We start from the raw sequence: 20,531 nt of genomic DNA on the forward strand, positions 1-20,531 counted from the left end.
CATAATGTGTGTGCCAAATGGAACCCTATTGCCTTTATAGTACACAACTTTAGACCAGAGCCTTGTGAGGCCCCTTTGGGACTCATCCATAGTCTTTGTCTGTTTCTCTCTGTGCAGGCAGTGAAGGTTCAAGACACCCAGCTGAGTTTGGAGCCTGAAGCTCAGGCGCCTGGCTGCCAGTATGAGGCCAAGGTTAGGGCAAAGGGGAAGACGGGACTGTGGAGTGAGTGGAGCTCTCTAGTGACCTGGATGACTGAGGACGGTGAGTGGCAATCCTACTGTATATAAAGTGATTTCGGAAAGTATTCAGACCCCTTGACTTTTTCCACACTTTGTTACGTTTATAGCCTTATTCTAAAACTGATTCAATATTTTTTCCCCCCTCATTAATCTACACAAAATACCCCATAACGACAAAGTGAAAACAGTAAAAAAAAATAATAATAATAATTACCTTAATTACATAAGTATTCAGATCCTTTTCTATGAGACTCGAAATTGAGCTCAGGTGCATCCAGTTTCCATTGATCATCCTTGAAATGTTTAAATTCATTGGAGTCCACCTGTGGTAAATTTAATTGATTGGACATTATTTGGAAAGGCACACACCTGTCTATATAAGGTCCAACAGTTGACAGTGCATATCAGAGCAAAAACCAAGCCATGAGGTTGAAGGAATTGTCCACAGAGCTCTGAGACAGGAGTGTGTCGAGGCACAGATCTGGGGAAGGGTACCAAAAAATGTCTTCCGCATTGAATGTCCCCAAGAACACAGTGGCCTCCATCATTCTTAATTGGAAGAAGTTTGGAACCACCAAGACTCTTCCTAGAGCTGGCCCCCAGGCCAAACTGATCAATCGGGAGAGAAGGGCCTTGGTCAGGGAGGTGACCAGAAACCCGATGGTCACTCTGACAGAGCTTCAGATTTCCTATGTGGAGATGGGTGAGACTTCCAGAAGGACAACCATCTCTGCAGCACTCCACCAGTCAGACCTTTATGGTAGAGTGGCCAGACGGAAGCAACTCCTCAGTAAAAGGCACAAGACAGCCCGCTTGGAGCTTGTCAAAAGGCACCTAAAGGACTCTCAGATGATGAGAAACAAAAGTCTCTGGTCTGATGAAACCAAGATTGAACTCTGGTGGCAGCATTATGCTGTGGGATGTTTTTCAGCGGCAGGGAAAGGGAGACTAGTCAGGATCGAGGGAAATATGAAACCCTGCTCCAGAGCACTCAGGACCTCAGACTGGGATGAAGATTCACTTTCCAACAAGGCAACAACCCTGAGCACACAGCCAATATAACGCAGGAGTGGCTTCCCTACAAGTCTCTGAACGTCCTTGAGCCCGGACTTGAACCCAATCGAACATCTCTGGAGAGACCTGAAAATAGCTGTGCCCATTCAACCTGACAGAGCTTGAGAGGATCTGCAGAGAAGAATGGGAGAAACTCCTCAAATACAGGTGTGTCAAGCTTGTAGCGTCATACACAAGAAGATATGATATTTCATTTTTTAAATGTTTTTTTTTTGTCTGCAAAAATGTCTAAACCTGTTTGTGCTTTGTCATTATGGGGTATTGTGTGTTGATTGAGGAGAAAGAAACTATTTAATGAATTTTAGAATAAGGCTGTAACGTAGCAAAATGTGGAAAAAGTAATGGTGTCTAAATACTTTCCGAATTAATTGTACATAAACATACTTCATCCTAATCTATTAGTTTTATAGGATTGTAATGAGTTTGTAATTAAATTCTTATGAGTGACTTCATAGCATTGTGTGTGATTTACGTGTCAGGGCATTGTGATCTCATCATGTCATGTGTTTGGAATAGCATTGCTCAGCCGTGCATCAATGTCTTCTCCCCTTTTGTTCACTCACGTCCTCCCTAATTGACTCTCTCTGTCTCTCCTCCCTCCCTCCCTCTTTCCCTCACCTCCCTTCCCTCCCTCACGCAGACCCTGTGCCAGGCCCCTCCAGTGCGCAGTGTGTGGTGGATGACGAGAAAGTGGTGACATGCAGCTGGGAGGTGAAGAGAGACCTGGCTCAGTTCCTTACCTTCCATCTGTCCTGCAAACGCAACCACACTGCACCGTGAGTTAGGATCTGCTGCCAAAGCACCGTGTGTGTGTGCGTTTGAGCATGCGTTCATGTGTGTGTGCCCATGGATGAGAGACAAAACAGTTCACTTCAGTCTCAAGGATGTCTACTCTCCTTCACAGCATTGTCCTCCCTCTTCTCTATCTATCCCTTTCGCCATCTCTCCAGAGCCCAGAAATGCTGTGTTAACACCATGGTCAGCGCTCCGTCCAGGGGTCCAATGCTCAAATACAGCTGCTCCTTCCCTGTCCCAGACTCAGAACAGCTAGAGGTGGAGCTCATCCCCACATGCAACAGCAAAACGTTTAAAACACATAAAAACAGTGAGTCATTTTCACTCCGACACAGGGGTGATATTTGAAGGGGAATAAAATCTCATAGCTGATACTCAATTAATGATGATATTTGTTTTGATGCAATCCAGGAAATATACTGCCTCAGTGATTGTGTATCAGTGCTGCCACCTGGAGTTTGTATTGTGGTATCACAGGCACAATTTTCTGCTGATTCCAGAAGCGTATTATCAAAAGTGAGGCTAGAAGGTTTTGTATAATTTTAGCCAGTAGTTAAGAAATTTGTGCTCATGAGCCAAAACTGGCACAGGGAATTGTGCACAACTGTCCATTTCGCATGATATGTTACGTCCTGCAAAAAATACATACGTTCGTAAATCAAATCAGATTGTATTGGTCACATACACGTGTTTAGCAATTTCACAACAAATACCTAATACACACAAATCTAAGTAATGGAATGGAATTAAGAATATATAAATATGTGGACGAGCAATGTCAGAGCGGGATAGACTAAGATACAGTAGATAGTATAGAATACAGTATATACATATGAGATGAGTAATGCAAAATATGTAAACATTATTAAAGTGACATTATTAAAGTGACTAGCATTACATTTATTAAAGTGGCCAATGATTTCAAGTCTGTGTATGTAGGCAGCAGCCTCTCTGTGCTAGTGATGGCTATTTAGCAGTCTGATGATCTTGAGATAGAAGCTGTTTTCCAGTCTCTCGGCCCCAGCTTTGATGCACCTGTACTGACCTCGCCTTGTGGATGATAGCGGGGTGAACAGGCAGTGGCTCGGGTGGTTGTTGTCCTTGATGATCTTTTTGGCCGTACTGTGACATTGGGTGCAGTAGGTGTCCTGGAGGGCAGGTAGTTTGCCCCCGGTGATGTATTGTGCAGACAGAACCAACCTATGGAGAGCCCTGGGGTTGTGGGCGCTGCAGTTACCGTACCAGGCGGTGATACAGCCTGACCGGATGCTCTCAATTGTGCATCTTTAGGTGACAAGCCAATTATTTTCAGCCTTCTGAGGTTGAAGAGGTGCTGTTGTGCCTTCTTCACCACACTATCTGTGTGGGTGGACCATGTCAGTTTGCCTTCTTCACCACACTATCTGTGTGGGTGGACCATGTCAATTTGCCTTCTTCACCACACTATCTGTGTGGGTGGACCATGTCAGTTTGCCTTCTTCACCACACTATCTGTGTGGGTGGACCATGTCAGTTTGCCTTCTTCAGCACACTATCTGTGTGGGTGGACCATGTCAGTTTGCCTTCTTCACCACACTATCTGTGTGGGTGGACCATGTCAGTTTGTCAGTGATATGTATGCCAAGGAACTTGAAACTTTCCACCTTCACTGCTGTCCCGTCGATGTGGATAGGGAGATGCTCCCTCAGCTGTTTCCTGAAGTCGATCACGTGGCCACGCAGTCATGGGTGAACAGGGAGTACAGGAGGGGACTGAGCACGCACCCTTGTGGGGCCCCAGTGTTGAGGTGTTGTTTTCTACCTTCACCACTTAGGGGCAGCCCATCAGGAAGTCCAGGATCCAATTGCACAGGGGGGCGGGGTTCAGACCCAGGGCCTCAAGCTTAATGATGAGCTTGGAGGATACTATGGTGTTGAATGCTGAGCAGCATTCTTACATAGGTATTCCTCTTGTCCAGATGGGATAGGGCAGTGTGATGGCGATTGCATTGTCTGTGGACCTATTGGGGTGGTAAGCAAATTGAAGTGGATCTAGGGTGACAAGTAAGGTTGAGGTGATATGATCCTTGACTAGTCTCTCAAAACACTTAATGATGACAGAAGTGAGCACTACTGGGCGATAGTAATTTAGTTCCGTTGCCTTTACATTCTTGGGTATAGGGACAATGGTGGCTATCTTGAAGCATGTGGAAACAGCAGACTGGGATAGAGAGAGATTGAATATAATCACATCAGCCTGTTTAAGATCAAGTTCAATCTCTTTAAAGATTCTTGATGTCTGATTTTTGATGTATCTCTCTATACAGTTCGTCCAAACCGTCCACTCCACGTGCAGATAGAAGCGAGAGATGGGAACTGGATTCTAAAATGGAATCCGCCAAAATCAAATTTTGAACTCACCTATCAGGTGCACTATTGGAGTAATGACACTCGGGTAGGATAAGTATTTGATCTATTTTTGTGCTATAATTTCACAGGAAGTGGGATGATCCAAAAGCAATGTCTTTTCATGTCCAGTATTACATTTGATAATCTCTAGGTCATCATCTAAAGAACGCTCATCAAGCGAGATAGACTTGCTTTTTTAAGCATCTCATGAACAGATCATTTGATGACGACTGATTCTTGGTTCTGTCCAACCTTTTCTTTTTCAGGAGGATACTAGGTTCCTCAATGTCTCCCAGGGGTCCCTCTCACTATCCATCCTGGGGGGGTCCCTGCGCCCCTCTGAGTGCTACCTGGTTAAGGTGAGAGCCCTGGTGGTCCCGGGAAGGGGTGATACTTTCGAAGGACCCCCCTCCGAATGGACCGACCCAGTGGAGTGGACCTCACAACCAGGTAATGGACCTAGATTGTATCTCCTAGTTGAAGCATGTTTTTAATAATATTCTATTCTAGCCTGATTTTTTTTGCCATCTGTTTTTGCCATCATACCAACTCCTTGTCATTCATTGTCATGTCATTTGCTACAGTGCCTTGCGAAAGTATTCGGCCCCCTTGAACTTTGCGACCTTTTGCCACATTTCAGGCTTCAAACATAAAGATATAAAACTGTATTTTTTTGTGAAGAATCAACAAGTGGGACACAATCATGAAGTGGAACGACATTTATTGGATATTTCAAACTTTTTTAACAAATCAAAAACTGAAAAATTGGGCGTGCAAAATTATTCAGCCCCCTTAAGTTAATACTTTGTAGCGCAACCTTTTGCTGCGAATATAGCTGTAAGTCGCTTGGGGTATGTCTCTATCAGTTTTGCACATCGAGAGACTGAATTTTTTTCCCATTCCTCCTTGCAAAACAGCTCAAGCTCAGTGAGGTTGCATGGAGAGCATTTGTGAACAGCAGTTTTCAGTTCTTTCCACAGATTCTCGATTGGATTCAGGTCTGGACTTTGACTTGGCCATTCTAACACTTGGATATGTTTATTTTTGAACTATTCCATTGTAGATTTTGCTTTATGTTTTGGATCATTGTCTTGTTGGAAGACAAATCTCCGTCCCAGTCTCAGGTCTTTTGCAGACTCCATCAGGTTTTCTTCCAGAATGGTCCTGTATTTGGCTCCATCCATCTTCCCATCAATTTTAACCATCTTCCCTGTCCCTGCTGAAGAAAATCAGGCCCAAACCATGATGCTGCCACCACCATGTTTGACAGTGGGGATGGTGTGTTCAGAGTGGATGAGCTGTGTTGCTTTTACGCCAAACATAACGTTTTGCATTGTTGCCAAAAAGTTCGATGTTGGTTTCATCTGACCAGAGCACCTTCTTCCACATGTTTGGTGTGTCTCCCAGGTGGCTTATGGCAAACTTTAAACAACACTTTTTATTGATATCTTTAAGAAATGTCTTTCTTCTTGCCACTCTTCCATAAAGGCCAGATTTGTGCAATATACGACTGATTTTGTCCTATGGACAGAGTCTCCCACCTCAGCTGTAGATCTCTGCAGTTCATCCAGAGTGATCATGGGCCTCTTGGCTGCATCTCTGATCAGTCTTCTCCTTGTATGAGCTGAAAGTTTAGAGGGACGGTCAGGTCTTGGTAGATTTGCAGTGGTCTGATACTGCTTCCATTTCAATATTATCGCTTGCAGTGCTCCTTGGGATGTTTAAAGCTTGGGAAATCTTTTTGTATCCAAATCCGGCTTTAAACTTCTTCACAACAGTATCTCGGACCTGCCTGGTGTGTTCCTTGTTCTTCATGATGCTCTCTGCGCTTTTAACGGACCTCTGAGACTATCACAGTGCAGGTGCATTTATACGGAGACTTGATTACACACAGGTGGATTGTATTTATCATCATTAGTCATTTAGGTCAACATTGGATCATTCAGAGATCCTCACTGAACTTCTGGAGAGAGTTTGCTGCACTGAAAGTAAAAGGGGCTGAATAATTTTGCACGCCCAATTTTTCAGTTTTTGATTTGTTAAAAAAGTTTGAAATATCCAATAAATGTCGTTCCACTTCATGATTGTGTCCCACTTGTTGTTGATTCTTCACAAAAAATACAGTTTTATATCTTTATGTTTGAAGCCTGAAATGTGGCAAAAGGTCGCAAAGTTCAAGGGGGCCGAATACTTTCGCAAGGCACTGTATATATGGCTTGATGATGACAGCAATGGAGTTGGCAAGAGCACAAACTTGGACCAAGCTATTTCTATTATTTTTTTGCCTATAACTCTGAAAACATATTTTATCATCAGAGATAACCAGTCTGAACAAAAACAAGTACAAATGAGGGGATGTGATCCATATCAAAAGAGTGGAGCTCAAAAAACTATAATGTGAAGCTGAATGAAAGAGCACCAAAGTTCAAATCCCTTGAAGGTTTTCAAAAACAAACAGAGACTTTCATTATGTATTGAAGAGCGTTTCCTTTGCTTCCATGTGTTAGTCTAATCTGAAGTCATGATATTTGCTTTCATGTGAACAATGAGCTTGGATGAATTGGATGTTTTATCATTGAACTACCATAATACTGAAATGTGTGTAACACGCTGTTTGGAGGGTTCAGAGAGTGAAACGAGAAGAAATTAAGACTAGACTTGATGAAGGCAGCATACAGGAGATGATAAAATGTGACTTTGTTCTCTTGAAGCAACCACCATCTCAATCAGTTCATGTAACAGACAGGAATTTCCAGACACTTCTAATCAATTACTCATCAATCATCCTCAACTACATGTTCCACTCTTACATATATGCATGTTTTGTCCCATATCTCCTGGTAGCTTCCTGGTCCATCACCACCTTCCTCTACGTCTTCATCAGTGTACTGGTGGCCATTGTCTTCATCACTCTCTATGTTACCATACCAGCCTGTCACAGGTGACTAAATCAGACTTCTCCAACTGTTTTATTGTTTTTCTATCATTCTAATTTGCCCCCTTGTGTTATTACTAGTGTTAAATTACAGGTAACTGCCAAAATAATGGAAACACGTGAGTAAATGAGGAATACAAAGTAGTGTATTCTGAAAGCTGGTGTTTCCACACAGGTGTGGTTTGTGAGTTAATTAAGCAATTAACATCCCATCATGCTTATGGTCATGTATAAAAATGCTGGGCGGACAATTATTTTGGCTACATGGGCAATGCCCCTATAGGATGACAATAACCCATCCACAGGCCACGAGTGGTCACAATGAGAATGAAAACAATGTAAACCATGGAATCAATGTAAACCATATGCCATTGCCTTCTCAGTCACCAGATCTCAACCCAATTGAACACTTATGGGAAATTCTGGGGCGGCGCCTGAGACAGCATTTTCCACCAACATCAACAAATGCCAAATTATGTAATATCTTGTGGAAGAATGGCGTCGCATCCCTCCAATATAATTCCAGAAACTTGTAGAATCTGTGCCAAGGTGCATTGAAGCTGTTCTGGCTCATGGTGGTCCAACACCCTATCCTTTATTTTGGCAGTTACCTGTCATTCTATTCGTTCATTTTTCCATCCATTGATTGATTGATTCGTTTTCTGTCTGTAGGAGGCTAGTCTTGTGGGAGGTGTCTGTCCCGTCACCCCTTAAGAGCAAGGCACTGGGAGAGGTCATTAAGGTCAGTCTGCTGAATACATCTGAATGGCTGAGTATTCATCCAGCATTATTCACAAAGCATCTCACTGTGGACTATTCAGCTATATGACAACTGCACTCAATAATAATAAAAATGGTCTTAGACTGTGTACAAAAATGATTTTTCATAACCACTATAAATGACAATGTATGTATCCAGGGCTGTGCACAGACCTTTCAGGGGGCTGGTGCTCAAAATGAAAAAAGGGGCAATTCATATCTCAAAATTCATAACCTACTAACAGCCTCTCTAGTGAAAATGTAAACATGTTTTAGCATTGGCCTATTTACACTAATTTACACAATTGTAAGCAAGCTAGTTATAGTGCCTCTGAATGTCGATTGATGTACATCTGCTAGTTAGTGAACTTGACGATGTCACGACGACTTGGGGACAATGGGTTCAGAACAACAACGACAAACGGTATACAAAAAATATACCGCCACCCAAAAGGGTGTGAGGGAAAACGGGTGTGAAAGGGGCAGGTGCTCGGGCTCGGGCTCAGGTAGACCTCTATCTGTGCACGTGCCTCCATGCATCCATCTTTCATAGTTCATCATTCACAGATAATGGTATGTCCTCTCTTTCCCAGAAGTCTCCTGATAGGTTGTTATTTCCCGAGAGTGAGAGAAGTGAAAATACCTACATCTGCAGCGTACAGACACTGGAGAGCAGGGAGGATATCAGGCTCTGCTTTAGCTGGTAAAATGAGCTCATATCTTTATGCTTCTACACTATCCAACACTTATAAAATAATACTCGTACACACGGTGACCTGGCTCAACCCTAAGCCGTAACTCAACTCTTGTGTTGCAGCTCTTCAGATAATCCATTGTGGTTGACCCCAGATGTAAAGGCCAATGGACTGTTCCATTCCATTACCAAGGAGGAGTGGAAGAAGTATGACCCAAACTTTTCCTCAATACTTCTGTTGTCTGTGGACAGATCTTGCCCTCCTGCTCTAGACTCATCCGGATTCAGCTTCAGTGGCCCTTACATCTTGTGTGGTGACAGTTCACCGGCGCCGAGTGAGTTTCTGAGTCTGGAGCCTCCCTGTGACGAGTCCGACAACACTCTCTCCAACTCTGACCCCTCTTCTCCCTCCTCCTCGGAGAGGTCTGCCCCATCCCCCTTGGAGTCGAGTGAGGGCTATGTGGCGATGCCTCAGGTCAGTGCTGGCCTGTCCAGATCAACAACGGACGACAGTAAGAACATTGGTAACAACAACGGCAACAATGTCGTCATCATGGCATGGCCCAAGTCAGAGCTCCTCCCACCCCAACCTAGCTCTATGTCCACCTGCTCACCACCCAGTGGGAATGAAGACCCTCCTCCAGCGTACATGCCCACCACCACCCCCTTCACCTTGCCCCCAGTGGACCCTACCCTACATACTTCTGGGTACTGCTTCCTCCCGGCTCTACGGGCACTTGAGGGCTGGGGCCATGTGCAGTCTTCTGGGCCACCTAAAGGGGGTAGTCAAGAGCAGCAGGCAGGGAGGAGAGAGAGGAGGCAGGAGGAGCAGTACAAGGACGATCCCTATGTCAGACTGTCCCAGCTAGCCACTTAGCTAACCCAATCTAATGCTGGAATACATGCTCAGGACATGTTCTCAATATTTGATCCATTCTAACACTAACACACCTGACTCAACTAATCACAAGAGCTTGATTATTAGTTGGGCTAGTTCAATCAGGTGTGTTGGTGTTGGAATGGACCACGTGTAAAACTAGTGATTTGTGGTCACCAAAGACTGGGTTGAGATTGAGAAACACTTCTATTTCTAGGAGGGAAAACTGTGGTGCCTCATACAATAGCCTCCCTTGATTACTCACAATGCCCAGCAGATGGCAACACTGTACTTACTGTGTATCTGTTGAACTCAGAGGTGGCCTATGGATTCTACTGTAAGGACTAACTACAAACACAGAAGCATAGTGCAGTAAGCCATTCCTCTCTGGGTGGTAAAAGTGACTCAGGGCCAGAATCCCAGGTTTCCACCACATCACATGGATGGTACATGTGTAACAGGGTGGCACTGTTGAGTTGGTGAGCGCAGCCTTAAGTCTCTGTCAGTGCCGGTGGCTGTTCCTGTCGTTCTACAGCAGGGGTCGGCCCACGGGCTGCAAAGTGTTGTGTTACAGAACCAAATCAAATGTAATTTGTCACAAGTTCCGTAAACAACAGGTGTAGACTTACAGTGAAATGCTTAATTTACAGGCCCTTCCCAACAATTGCAGAGAGAAAAATATAGAAAGAAAATAACACGAGGAATAAATACACAATGAGTAACGATAACTTGGCTATATACACAGGGTACCAGCACTGAGTTGATGTGCAAGGGTATTAGGTAATTGAGGTAGATATGTACATATATGTAGGGGTAAAGTGACAAGGCAACAGGATAGATAATAAACAGTAGCAACAGTGTTAGTGCAAAGAGGGTCAATGCAGATAGTCTGGTTAGCTATTTGGTTAACTATTTAGTAGTCTTATGATTTGGGGGTAGAAGTTGTTCAGGATCCTGTTGGTTCCAGACCTGGTACATTGGTACCGCTTGCCATGTGGTAGCAGAGAGAACAGGCTGTGACTTGGGTGGATGGAGTCTTTGACAAATGTTTTCCTCTGACACCGCCTGGTATAGAGGTCCTGGATGGCAGGACCATACGCACTACCCTCTGTAGCGCCTTGCAGTCGGATGCCAAGCATTTGCCATACCAAGCAGTGATGCTACCAGTCAAGATGCCTTTAATGGTGCATCTGTAGAACATTGAGGATCTGAGGGCCCATGCCAAATATTTTCAGCCTCCTGAGGGGGGAAGAGGCAATGTCATACCTTCTTCACAAATGTCTGGGTGGACAATGTTTATTCCTTAGTGATGTGGAACTAAGGAACGTGAAGCTTTCATCGCGCTCCACTACAGCCCCATCGATGTGGATAGGGGTGTGCTTGGCCCTCCGTATCCTGTAGTCCACGATCAGCTCCTTTGTCTTGTTGATGTTAAGGGAGAGGTTGTTGTCCTGGCACCACACTGCCAGATCACTGACCTCCTCTATAGGTGGTCTAAGCAGCCTTAATGATGGCGTTGGACTTGTGCGCAGCCAAGCAGTCGTGGGTGAACAGGGAGTACTGGAGGGGACTAAGCATGCACCCCTGAGGGGCTCACGTGTTGAGGGTCAGCGTGGAAAACCTTTTGCTTCCTTGGTTATAAATGTGAGGACACATTTCAAAAATCGAGGGGAAAGATATGACAGGGTGGAACTGTTGAGTTGGTGAATGCAGCCTTGTGCCTCTGTTGATTGTAATTACGAGTGTGGCCTTCAGTATTTAACATGGCTGTTCTTGTTGTTCTACATAGTCGCATTACCATGAGAAGTTTGGCATGCGCAGGGAGGATGGGAGTGGCAACATTGGGCTAGTACAAATTTTGAAGTATATCCGGTGATTTTGTAAGTGTGTATGGCAAGAGTACCCGTATGCCAATTTTACCCACTCTCCTTCTCCCCTTGGCATTCCCTCGTGAGAGTATTGTGCAACATGTTCTGTGAACACGAGTAATTGATCTGATCTGTGTTATGCCATAACTCAGGCATATATTGAATATAATTGAGGATTTGTCTGTCCCCTAAAGTTTTTTTTATGCCCTGTGATAGGGAATCAGTACGAGCTAGAGCTTCCAAGGAACATGTATGCCTGGAGCTGAAGATGAAATTATGGTGTCAAATATTTGTGGGTTGTTCACTATACCGCTGCCTATTATTCCCATGCTCCACTCCCTGATGTTAGAGAATCTGTGTGTTTCAGATTAGTCCCGAGGACCTCCCCTCGCGTATATGTAAATCCCTGTGTTACACATCAGAAGAGGGCACACAGTAGTGAAGGCTGAGTCCCAAATGCCTCCTTATTCACTATGGAGGGAATAGGGTGCCATTTGGGACTCACACTTAGTGTATCCTCCTCTGAAAGGTTATCATAGCGGGGATAGTTAGGAGAGACCGGGGATGGTTGTAACACAGGACAGTTGTGACACTCAATATCTCTAATCAGGAACAAGTCAGAATCATGTGACTCGCTGTGCACTATTTATTGTGAAGAAGCAAGACCCTGTGATAGACTGGCGATTTTATTGGAAAAAATATGATTTTGAGGTAAGAAATTAAACAAATTGACCAAATGTATTTTGCAGATAGCATCACCTGCTTTGTCGTTCATCAAACTTATCAGGTTTATAACCAGTGTGTTATTATATTATATATTATATGTACGCTATCAATACTAAAGTTTGATCATGTGGCTAAAAATTTAAGATAGCTCATGGCTGCAAGGGTCAGGGTTAGCCTAAGGAGGTCTGGGTGCTGGGCATGCAAATTGCCACAGGAGGAATGCTGCCAGACATTTTGGTGCTGCAAGAAAGCTCAGCACACCTCAAATCCAGTGGTTATGAGGTCAAATCCCAGGTGGAGTTATATTTTAGATGAACAGCTTACCACTTACTTTAAAATCACCATACCATTACTTTATTATAATGGTTTGGGATCATCTGGGACCATCGTGACGTCCTGACGACTGGTAGAACAAGTGTCTTGAGAACATCCACTTGCTTAATCTATAGTATGTCACTTTTGTTTTGAGCCAACTTCGCCGTGGGCGTTTAGCGGGGCAGCCCGGTTCCAAACCAAATGCAATGACTTTTTACCCAGGGCAAACTCCTGCCGGGGCAACCTGTGTCAGATAATCAAATGTCCCTTCAATGTCTCACATGCTCACGTTGTCACATTTTATCACATTAACTTCACAGAAAATGACACGTGATCACACAAGATCACACGTGTTCACTTGTGAAATTCATTCGTTTTTTTTTACATAAGGGACACCACATTCAGTTGTTTAGTCCAGATGTTGTTGTTTAGTCCAGATGTTGTTGTTTAGTCCGGATGTTGTTGTAGTGGTTGAGAAGGGCCAGTTAATGGAACGTAAAAAAATGATATGATTTTTATTATTATTTTATTATTTCTGCTGCACAAAATGTTAACCTCTATGGGATCGGTGCCCCCCCCATAGGACGGTTGAGCTAATGTGCGCTAATGTGATTAGCATGACATTTTAAGTAGCAAGAACATTTCCCAGGACATAGACATATCTGATATGGGCAGAAAGTTTAAATTATTGTTAATCTAACTGCACTGTCCAATTTACTGTAGCTGTTACAGTGAAATGTTTTTTTTTCTTCATTTTATTATCTTTTACCAGATCTAATGTGTTATATTCTCCTACATTAATTTCACATTTCCACAAACTTCAAAGTGTTTCGTTTCAAATGGTATCAAGAATATACATATCTTGCTTCAGGTCCTGAGCTACAGGCTGTTCGATTTTGGGTATGTCATTTTAAGCGAAAATTGAAAAAAGGGTCCGATCCTTAAGGGGACGTGGCAATGTTGTTCTCATGGTCTCCGTAAGGCTTTTAATATTTCGTTGCATATCATGATTTCTGCATTTTTTTAAACTTACATTTCACCCCAGGCCCTGTTACAACTGACCTGGGAGGTGACATAAATTGTAGCATTTTACTCCTTGTCTGTTTGATTTAGAGAGATAACACCTATACCTATTGGTAGCAGACAGATGGAAGCCGTTCCTATCACATATTGAATATAGCAGCTCAAACAATCTCTGAGAAATTGACAAAAATGCTAAAAGTGTTAGAACCATCCCAGTCTCCCCAAAGTTATGAATTCTTCACCAGCACAGAGCGAATGTTGGCACACTATATATGCCCTGTCATCTGGTGCCCTTAACTTTGTGTTAACGATTTGTCAGTCCTATTTATTTCTGAAATATTCAATATAATATACATTTTATATTATGCTTTATATGAGATATGATAAGTAGTTTGATATATGAAAAATTGTGCCAATTGTTTTCCTGTATTTCCTGTATTTTGTGCTGTAGGCCTATTTCTAGGCGATCATACAAATAGATTATGTTGTGAAACAAGCTTTCTGTCACACTTTCCTTCCCCAAATGCTCCATTCAGGTCAAGAAAAATGTCCCCAGATGGATGTGCTATGATGACCCCCCCCGTGTTTTTTCTGTATAGCGATTCTCATTGTGCCTATCCTAATATTATCAGGTTAATATCAGAGGTTCATGTATACATTTATTATTATTTAAGAATAAAATGACTATGGCTTTGGATATGACCTATATGTCACATACAGTACCTTCAGAAAGTATACACATTTTCCCACATTTTGTTACGTTACAGCCTTATTCTAAAATGGATTAAATAAATAAAAATCTTCATCAATCTACACACAATACTCCATAATGACAAAGTGAAAAGTTTTTTACATTTTTTAATTTAGCTAATTTATAAAATATCTAAAACAGAAATCTTATTTACAGAAGTATTCAGACCTTTGCTATGAAACTTGAAATTGAACTCAGGTGCATCCTGTTTCCATTGATCATCCTTGAGCTGTTTCTACCACTTGATTGGAGTCCACCTGCAATAAAATTCAATTGATTGGGCATGATTTGGAAAAGCACAAACCTGTCTATAAAAGTTCTCACAGTTGACAATGCATGTTAGAACAAAAACCAAGGAATTGTCCATAGAGCTCCGATACCGGATTGTGTCGAGGCACAGATCTGGGGTAGGGTACCAAAAAATGTCTGCAGCATTGAAGGTCCCCAAGAACACAGTGGCCTCCATCATTCTTAAATGGAAGAAGTTCAAACTGAGCAATCGGGGGAGAAGTGCATTGGTGAGAGAGGTGACCAAGAACCTGATGGTCACTCTACTGAGCTTCAGAGTTCCTATGTGGAGATGGGAGAACCTTCCAGAAGGACCACCATCTCTGCTGCACTCCACCAATCAGGCCTTTATGGTAGCATGGCCAGACGGAAGCCACTCCTCAGTAAAAGGCACAACAGTCCGCTTGGAGTTTGCCAAAAGGCCCCTAAAGGACTCACAGGCCATTAGAAACAAGATTCTCTGGTCGGATGAAACCAAGATTGAACTCTTTGGCCTGAATGCCAAAGAGGAGGAGGAATCCTGTCACCATCCCTAAGGTGAAGCATGGTGGAGGCAGCATCATGCTGTGGGAATGTTTTTCAGTGGCAGGGACTGGGAGACAAGTCAGGATCACTGCCAAAGATGCTTTAACAAAGTACTGAGCAAAGGTTCTGAATACTTATGTAAATGTGATATTTCCATTTTTAATTGTTTATACATTTTTAAAGTATTAAAAACCTGTTTTTGCCTTGTCATTATGGGGTACTCTGTATAGATTGAGGGGGGAAATAACTAGGATGAATGGAATGGTGCCAAACACATGGGTATCATCCATTCACTCCATTCCAGTGGGGCAGCCTCCACTGCTACAGACACATATTATAGAAAATATACATAACGTACAGTACATGCTTGGATAATTCAAGCGTCTTGTGTACCCTTGTCTCTGTGGCCCCTCTCTCTGACATACGTCTGGAGTGAGAGAGAAACAGCTGTTCATACACCCCATCAGAGATGTATAATCCCTCTAGTCAGGGCACTCAGCACTCCCTCTTTCCTCTCTTCCCTTTTTTCCCCTTTCTTTTTCAACCATTACTTATGTTTTATGATGTGCTTGACCCACCTTCACGCTAGAGTAAGAGTATCTAACTTTCGCTCACTCTCTTGTCACCTTGCTTTCTCTGAATTATGCAGTCTCTTTAGAATCTTGCTCTTTGGGGAACTTGATCCTACCCATTACACCTTATATCATGGCTGGAATCGAGCCTAACAAATAAAGTTGGCACCTTACTTTACTTCCTTTTAGCTCCTATTGAAGCAAAGGGCCTCAACAATGCTACTCGATTGGACCCGTTTTTTGCTTTTCTTGGCATCATTCCAGAAAACCTGAAAAAGTGGAGTAGAGATGAGGGCTACATCACGTAGTTTACAGAACATCAAAAAAATGTAGCACTATAGGGAATAGGGTTCAATTTCGGCCGCACATTGAAGATCGGTTTTCCGTCCGATTTTCATGCAAATATTCTAAAATCTGGATAAAATAATATGCTCATTTTCCCACCAGAGATGTTTAAATCAAACGGACTTATTGCAGATAAAAGTAGTGCACATAAAAATAACGTTTAAGTTTTAATTCCCATGTACCGCCGAATGTTCATCTCTACTGATGGTTTCGTCACAAAAACTGTTGAGCGATATTCTTTTTATTTGTCAAATGGCAGCCACATCGATCATCATGTCACCAGAATAAGACCCTCGATATCTATTGGAAAGGAGCATCAAGCTCATCACGTGCACTTTCACCAATTTATTTCATCTGTAGCCTAATAAACTGCATGGTTTCCCGAATCGTGGAGGGAGGGCCACACATATCATCCCATGACTCCCAAGTTTAGCCTACTTCGATATAGGTATTATATCAATATTTTGGGCATAAATGCTTTTCCACCGCAACTTCCCGCATAATACATAATACAATACCGACACAAATAGATCTCAATGTCCAACGAAAAAATTGTCTGTCGGCATTTATAACAGCCCGTTGTCACTTTTTTCATGCGTCAGGTAGCGTGTATTCATGTCTGTCAAGGGAAATCTGTTTCATAATTTTCCTTCAACTCGCAAAAGGATATGTGTATTTTACAGCAGAACGCATGCGAGCCCTTGACAACAACAAAAAGGAATAAAAAAGTCCATGGACAGCCACATGGACAGCCACATCACATGGACAGCCACATCACATTCAGTTTACTTTGATTGGACTAAATAGTTTGTTTGTATGTTTTAATTGTCACTGTATTAGACTAAGCAGAAGATATTTGATGATGTTGAAATGGTGATGGAATGGTGGAGGCAGCTCCTGTTTTGCGACTCTGTGGTCCTAAAACAATAGTTGTTAATAAGTGCTCCGAAAATGTCGAAATCATTAACTTGGCTGACCATGTTGGAGGTCATGTAACTGTTATGATGTTACTGTACATGCAATATGCTTTGTGGACTTCACTGGACATTGGTTGCTATCAGTCAGGAAATTCATCCGCATTAAATGGTTTGGATGTAAACCTGGTTATAGAGAATTCATTTTACAGAAGTAGTTGAATTGAAATTGGGCAGTGTCACTTACTCGGTTTTGCGAGAAGTTATGAAAAACATATTGGTATGTTCATATTTAGATTTTTTTTTAAATGTAAATCTTGGTTGCTCTCCAGCCCGTGCCTGTTTCTGCTTATAAGTGCTATGTGTCCAGTTATTTGAATATTGTAATTTGGCTGACTGTCTGTTGGCAGCTAAAGCCTGGCTCGTGGGAAATATTCCTGTCTGCAGTTCTGAATTACTTATCATCAAATGTATGACCGTGTGTATCTGCTCATCCAACTAACCACTTTGGGAACTGTTGTCAGTATATGAGAATTACTGTACCATGTATTCATGGTTAATATCTCAGTGGCCCTTAGTGTGGGTGTCGTTCGTCATTGTGTGTGTGTGTGTGTGTGTGTGTGTGTGTGTGTGTGTGTGTGTGTGTGTGTGTGTGTGTGTGTGTGTGTGTGTGTGTGTGTGTGTGTGTGTGTGTGTGTGTGTACTTGTGCGTGTCTTGGTCTGCGCAGAGAACACAATGCAAGAATTTCAGGCAATGATGATACGAACTTCCTGTGTTTTCAACCCATCACAAGGTACTACTTCCTGTTTGCAATGTACAGCATCCTGTCTTCTGGGGTTTAGTTTAGAGACGTTTGTGTATGTGTGTGTGCATGCGTGTCGGTCAAACTGCCCCCAAATGTGCTCATGTAGTGTATTTTTTATATTGTATTGAGATAACGGCCTTGACCGTGGCTTGGAGGTAAAGAGGTGATTCATTTTTTCCAAACATTCCAGACTGGTTCAGATGCTGAAACGAAACTGCCCCAAAACACTCACATTCCTCCGTCCCACATTCCTCTGTCACCACCACAGTTCTATTGTTCGCAGAGAGAGAGGGGGGGTGGATAAAGGGAAATAGAGAGAGAGAGAAAGACAGAGAGAGAGAGAGAGAGAGAGAGAGAGAGAGAGAGAGAGAGAGAGAAAGACAGAGAGAGAGAGAGAGAGAAGGCGGCTTGGGTTGACGTAGAGTCGGTGATGTCTGGGGTGGGGATTTGGGGGCTTTTCTGTGTACAGTCTGTCCCCATCCTTTGTCGTAAATAAGAACAGGAAAATAAAAAGTGAAGAAGGTGTAGGGGGTGCGTGGCGCCACACAGATACTTATGCAAGGGCTTGATCAAAATCTTTTGTTCTATTTTCGACAGGATCAATTCGTCTAGGTCACCCTCACCGCTGACAGGCGGGAGCCACCAGGTAGTGCCACAGAGGACAGCCCCACCCCCTCGAAGACTTTATACAAATTAAAAAAGGATCACAATTGAGGAGCGTTAGGCTTGAATATTCCAAACAACACTTTCAAGTTCCAAAGCCAACCGAAAACATAAAACGAGAAGAGCCAAGACCGGACATGTTTTCAACACATAATTTACCCACCATAGCAACTACAGGAAAACCCAAGCACAGTATGCTACCTCTGTCTTTAGATCAGTTCTGAAGCGTAGGCCTACACATACCTACACTGCAGTGGCGGTCAGTGCTGTTCAAGATTATGGAGGGTGATATTTTTTTTAATGAGCATGACCTTATTTCTATTACAGCATATTGGATGATTTTAATTTATTTTCCATTCACCCAGCTCAATGGAACATCAATAGGTTTAGGCTACTACATGATACTCAAATGTTCCCTATACCCATCATGAGGTTGCTACCACCGAGCCTACAAATGAACATTTACAACATAGGTCGAGAGAAACATTTGAGTAATCGAGGTGACAGACAGTGACACATTCAATACTGCCTTGCACGCTCTTGCCTGCATCTAGCTGATCTAGGGTATAATCATTAGTCCAAACAGTTGCAAATGAGAGTTTCTATTGCACAAATTCAGGTATGTTCATCCCTGTTTCATTCCATTTGCTTCTGTTTAAGTTGGGCGATTAGGCCTGGCTCGCAGTTGGCATTCCAATTAATCGCAAAGGTGTTCGATGGGGTTGAGGTCAGGGTTCTGTGCAGGCCAGCCAAGTTCTTCCACACCGATCTCGACAAACCATTTCTGTATGGACCTCGCTTTGTGCACGGGGGCATTGTCATGCTGAAACAGATAAGGGCCTTCCCCAAACTGTTGGCACAAAGTTGAAGGCACAGAATCTAGATCTACATCTAGAATGTAATTGTATGATGTAGTGTTAAGATTTCCCTTCAATGGAACTAAGGGGCCTAGCCCGAACCATGAAAAACAACCCTGGGCCTTTATTCCTCCTCCACCAAACTTTACAGTTGGCACTAAGTATTCGGGCATGTAACATTCTCCTGGCATCTGTTAAACCAGATTCGTCCGTCGGACTGCCAGATGTTGAAGCGTGATTCATCCCTCCAGAGAATGCTTTTCCTCTGCTCCAGAGTCCAATGGTGCTGAGCTTTATACCACTCCAGCTAGCTTGGCATTGCGCATTGTGATCTTAGGGTTGTGTGCCACTGCTCGGCCATGGAAACCCATTTTATGAAGTTCCCAATGAACAGTTCTTGTGCTGACTTTGCTTCCAGAGGCAGTTTGGTATTCGGTAGTGAGTGTTGCAACCGAAACCAGACCATTTTTACTCGCTACGCGCTTCTGCCCTCGGCGGTCCTGTTCTGTTCACTTCACGGCTGAGCCGTTGTTCCTCATAGATGTTTCCACTTCACAATAACAGCACTTACAGTTGACCGGGGCAGCTCTAGCAGGGCAGAAATTTCACGTTGAAAGTCACTGAGCTCTTCAGTAAGGCCATTCTACTGCCAATGTTTGTCTATGGAGATTTCATGGCTGTGTGCTCGATTTTATACTCCTGTTACCTGTAATAGCCGAATCCAGTAATTTGAAAAAGTGTACACATACTTTTGTATATATATTGTAGCTACTAGAACTAATGTGTGTACAGCAAACAGTGTAAAGCAAGCAGTTTAGCAGTTACATTGGCGGGCCCCGGTGGCAATAAATTAATAATACCTTACCTTGACTTGGAAGAGCCATATCTAGCTAGCTATCGTAGCATCCCCCTCTGTTTGAGCTGGGTGTTGAGTAGGGTAAACTAGCTAGCTGCAATCGCTATCGCTAGCAATATGTAATTTTCACATAGAAATGCATGTTCTAGATCTGTCAATATTATTAAAAACAAGTCTAAGGAGCGGTAGATCTGTTCTAGGTTCGCTATTTCTATGCTTCCCGTTCTTATGTTTCGTTTTTGCGTCTTTTACTTTTGATTT

General features: G+C 43.0%; 1 protein-coding gene and 1 long non-coding RNA gene across 7 annotated transcripts in view; both read left to right on the forward strand.

Annotated features, from left to right (window-relative positions):
- LOC118365150 (interleukin-3 receptor class 2 subunit beta-like) overlaps nucleotides 1-9,987 on the forward strand; it is a 66,626-nt gene extending 56,639 nt beyond the window's left edge. For 5 of the 6 annotated variants that reach the window (XM_035747111.2, XM_035747105.2, XM_035747110.2 and 2 more), the window contains 9 exons: nucleotides 118-262; nucleotides 1,955-2,090; nucleotides 2,265-2,419; nucleotides 4,415-4,542; nucleotides 4,763-4,946; nucleotides 7,341-7,437; nucleotides 8,104-8,173; nucleotides 8,784-8,893; nucleotides 9,008-9,987. In XM_035747111.2, coding sequence (XP_035603004.1) covers nucleotides 118-262; nucleotides 1,955-2,090; nucleotides 2,265-2,419; nucleotides 4,415-4,542; nucleotides 4,763-4,946; nucleotides 7,341-7,437; nucleotides 8,104-8,173; nucleotides 8,784-8,893; nucleotides 9,008-9,761 — 1,779 coding nt within the window. In that variant the 3' untranslated portion in view covers nucleotides 9,762-9,987. The remainder of the gene's footprint in view (nucleotides 1-117; nucleotides 263-1,954; nucleotides 2,091-2,264; nucleotides 2,420-4,414; nucleotides 4,543-4,762; nucleotides 4,947-7,340; nucleotides 7,438-8,103; nucleotides 8,174-8,783; nucleotides 8,894-9,007) is intronic. The other variant, XM_035747106.2, reaches the window with a different exon arrangement.
- A 28-nt stretch (nucleotides 9,988-10,015) lies between these two features.
- On the forward strand, nucleotides 10,016-14,395 carry LOC118364720 (uncharacterized). Its single transcript, XR_004821641.2, has 2 exons — nucleotides 10,016-14,255; nucleotides 14,293-14,395. It is a non-coding gene; the product is annotated as an uncharacterized LOC118364720 (long non-coding RNA).
- Nucleotides 14,396-20,531: the final 6,136 nt, after the last annotated feature.

The sequence above is a fragment of the Oncorhynchus keta genome, chromosome 32 (genome assembly GCF_023373465.1).
Source record: "Oncorhynchus keta strain PuntledgeMale-10-30-2019 chromosome 32, Oket_V2, whole genome shotgun sequence".
NCBI classification, from domain to species: domain Eukaryota; kingdom Metazoa; phylum Chordata; class Actinopteri; order Salmoniformes; family Salmonidae; genus Oncorhynchus; species Oncorhynchus keta.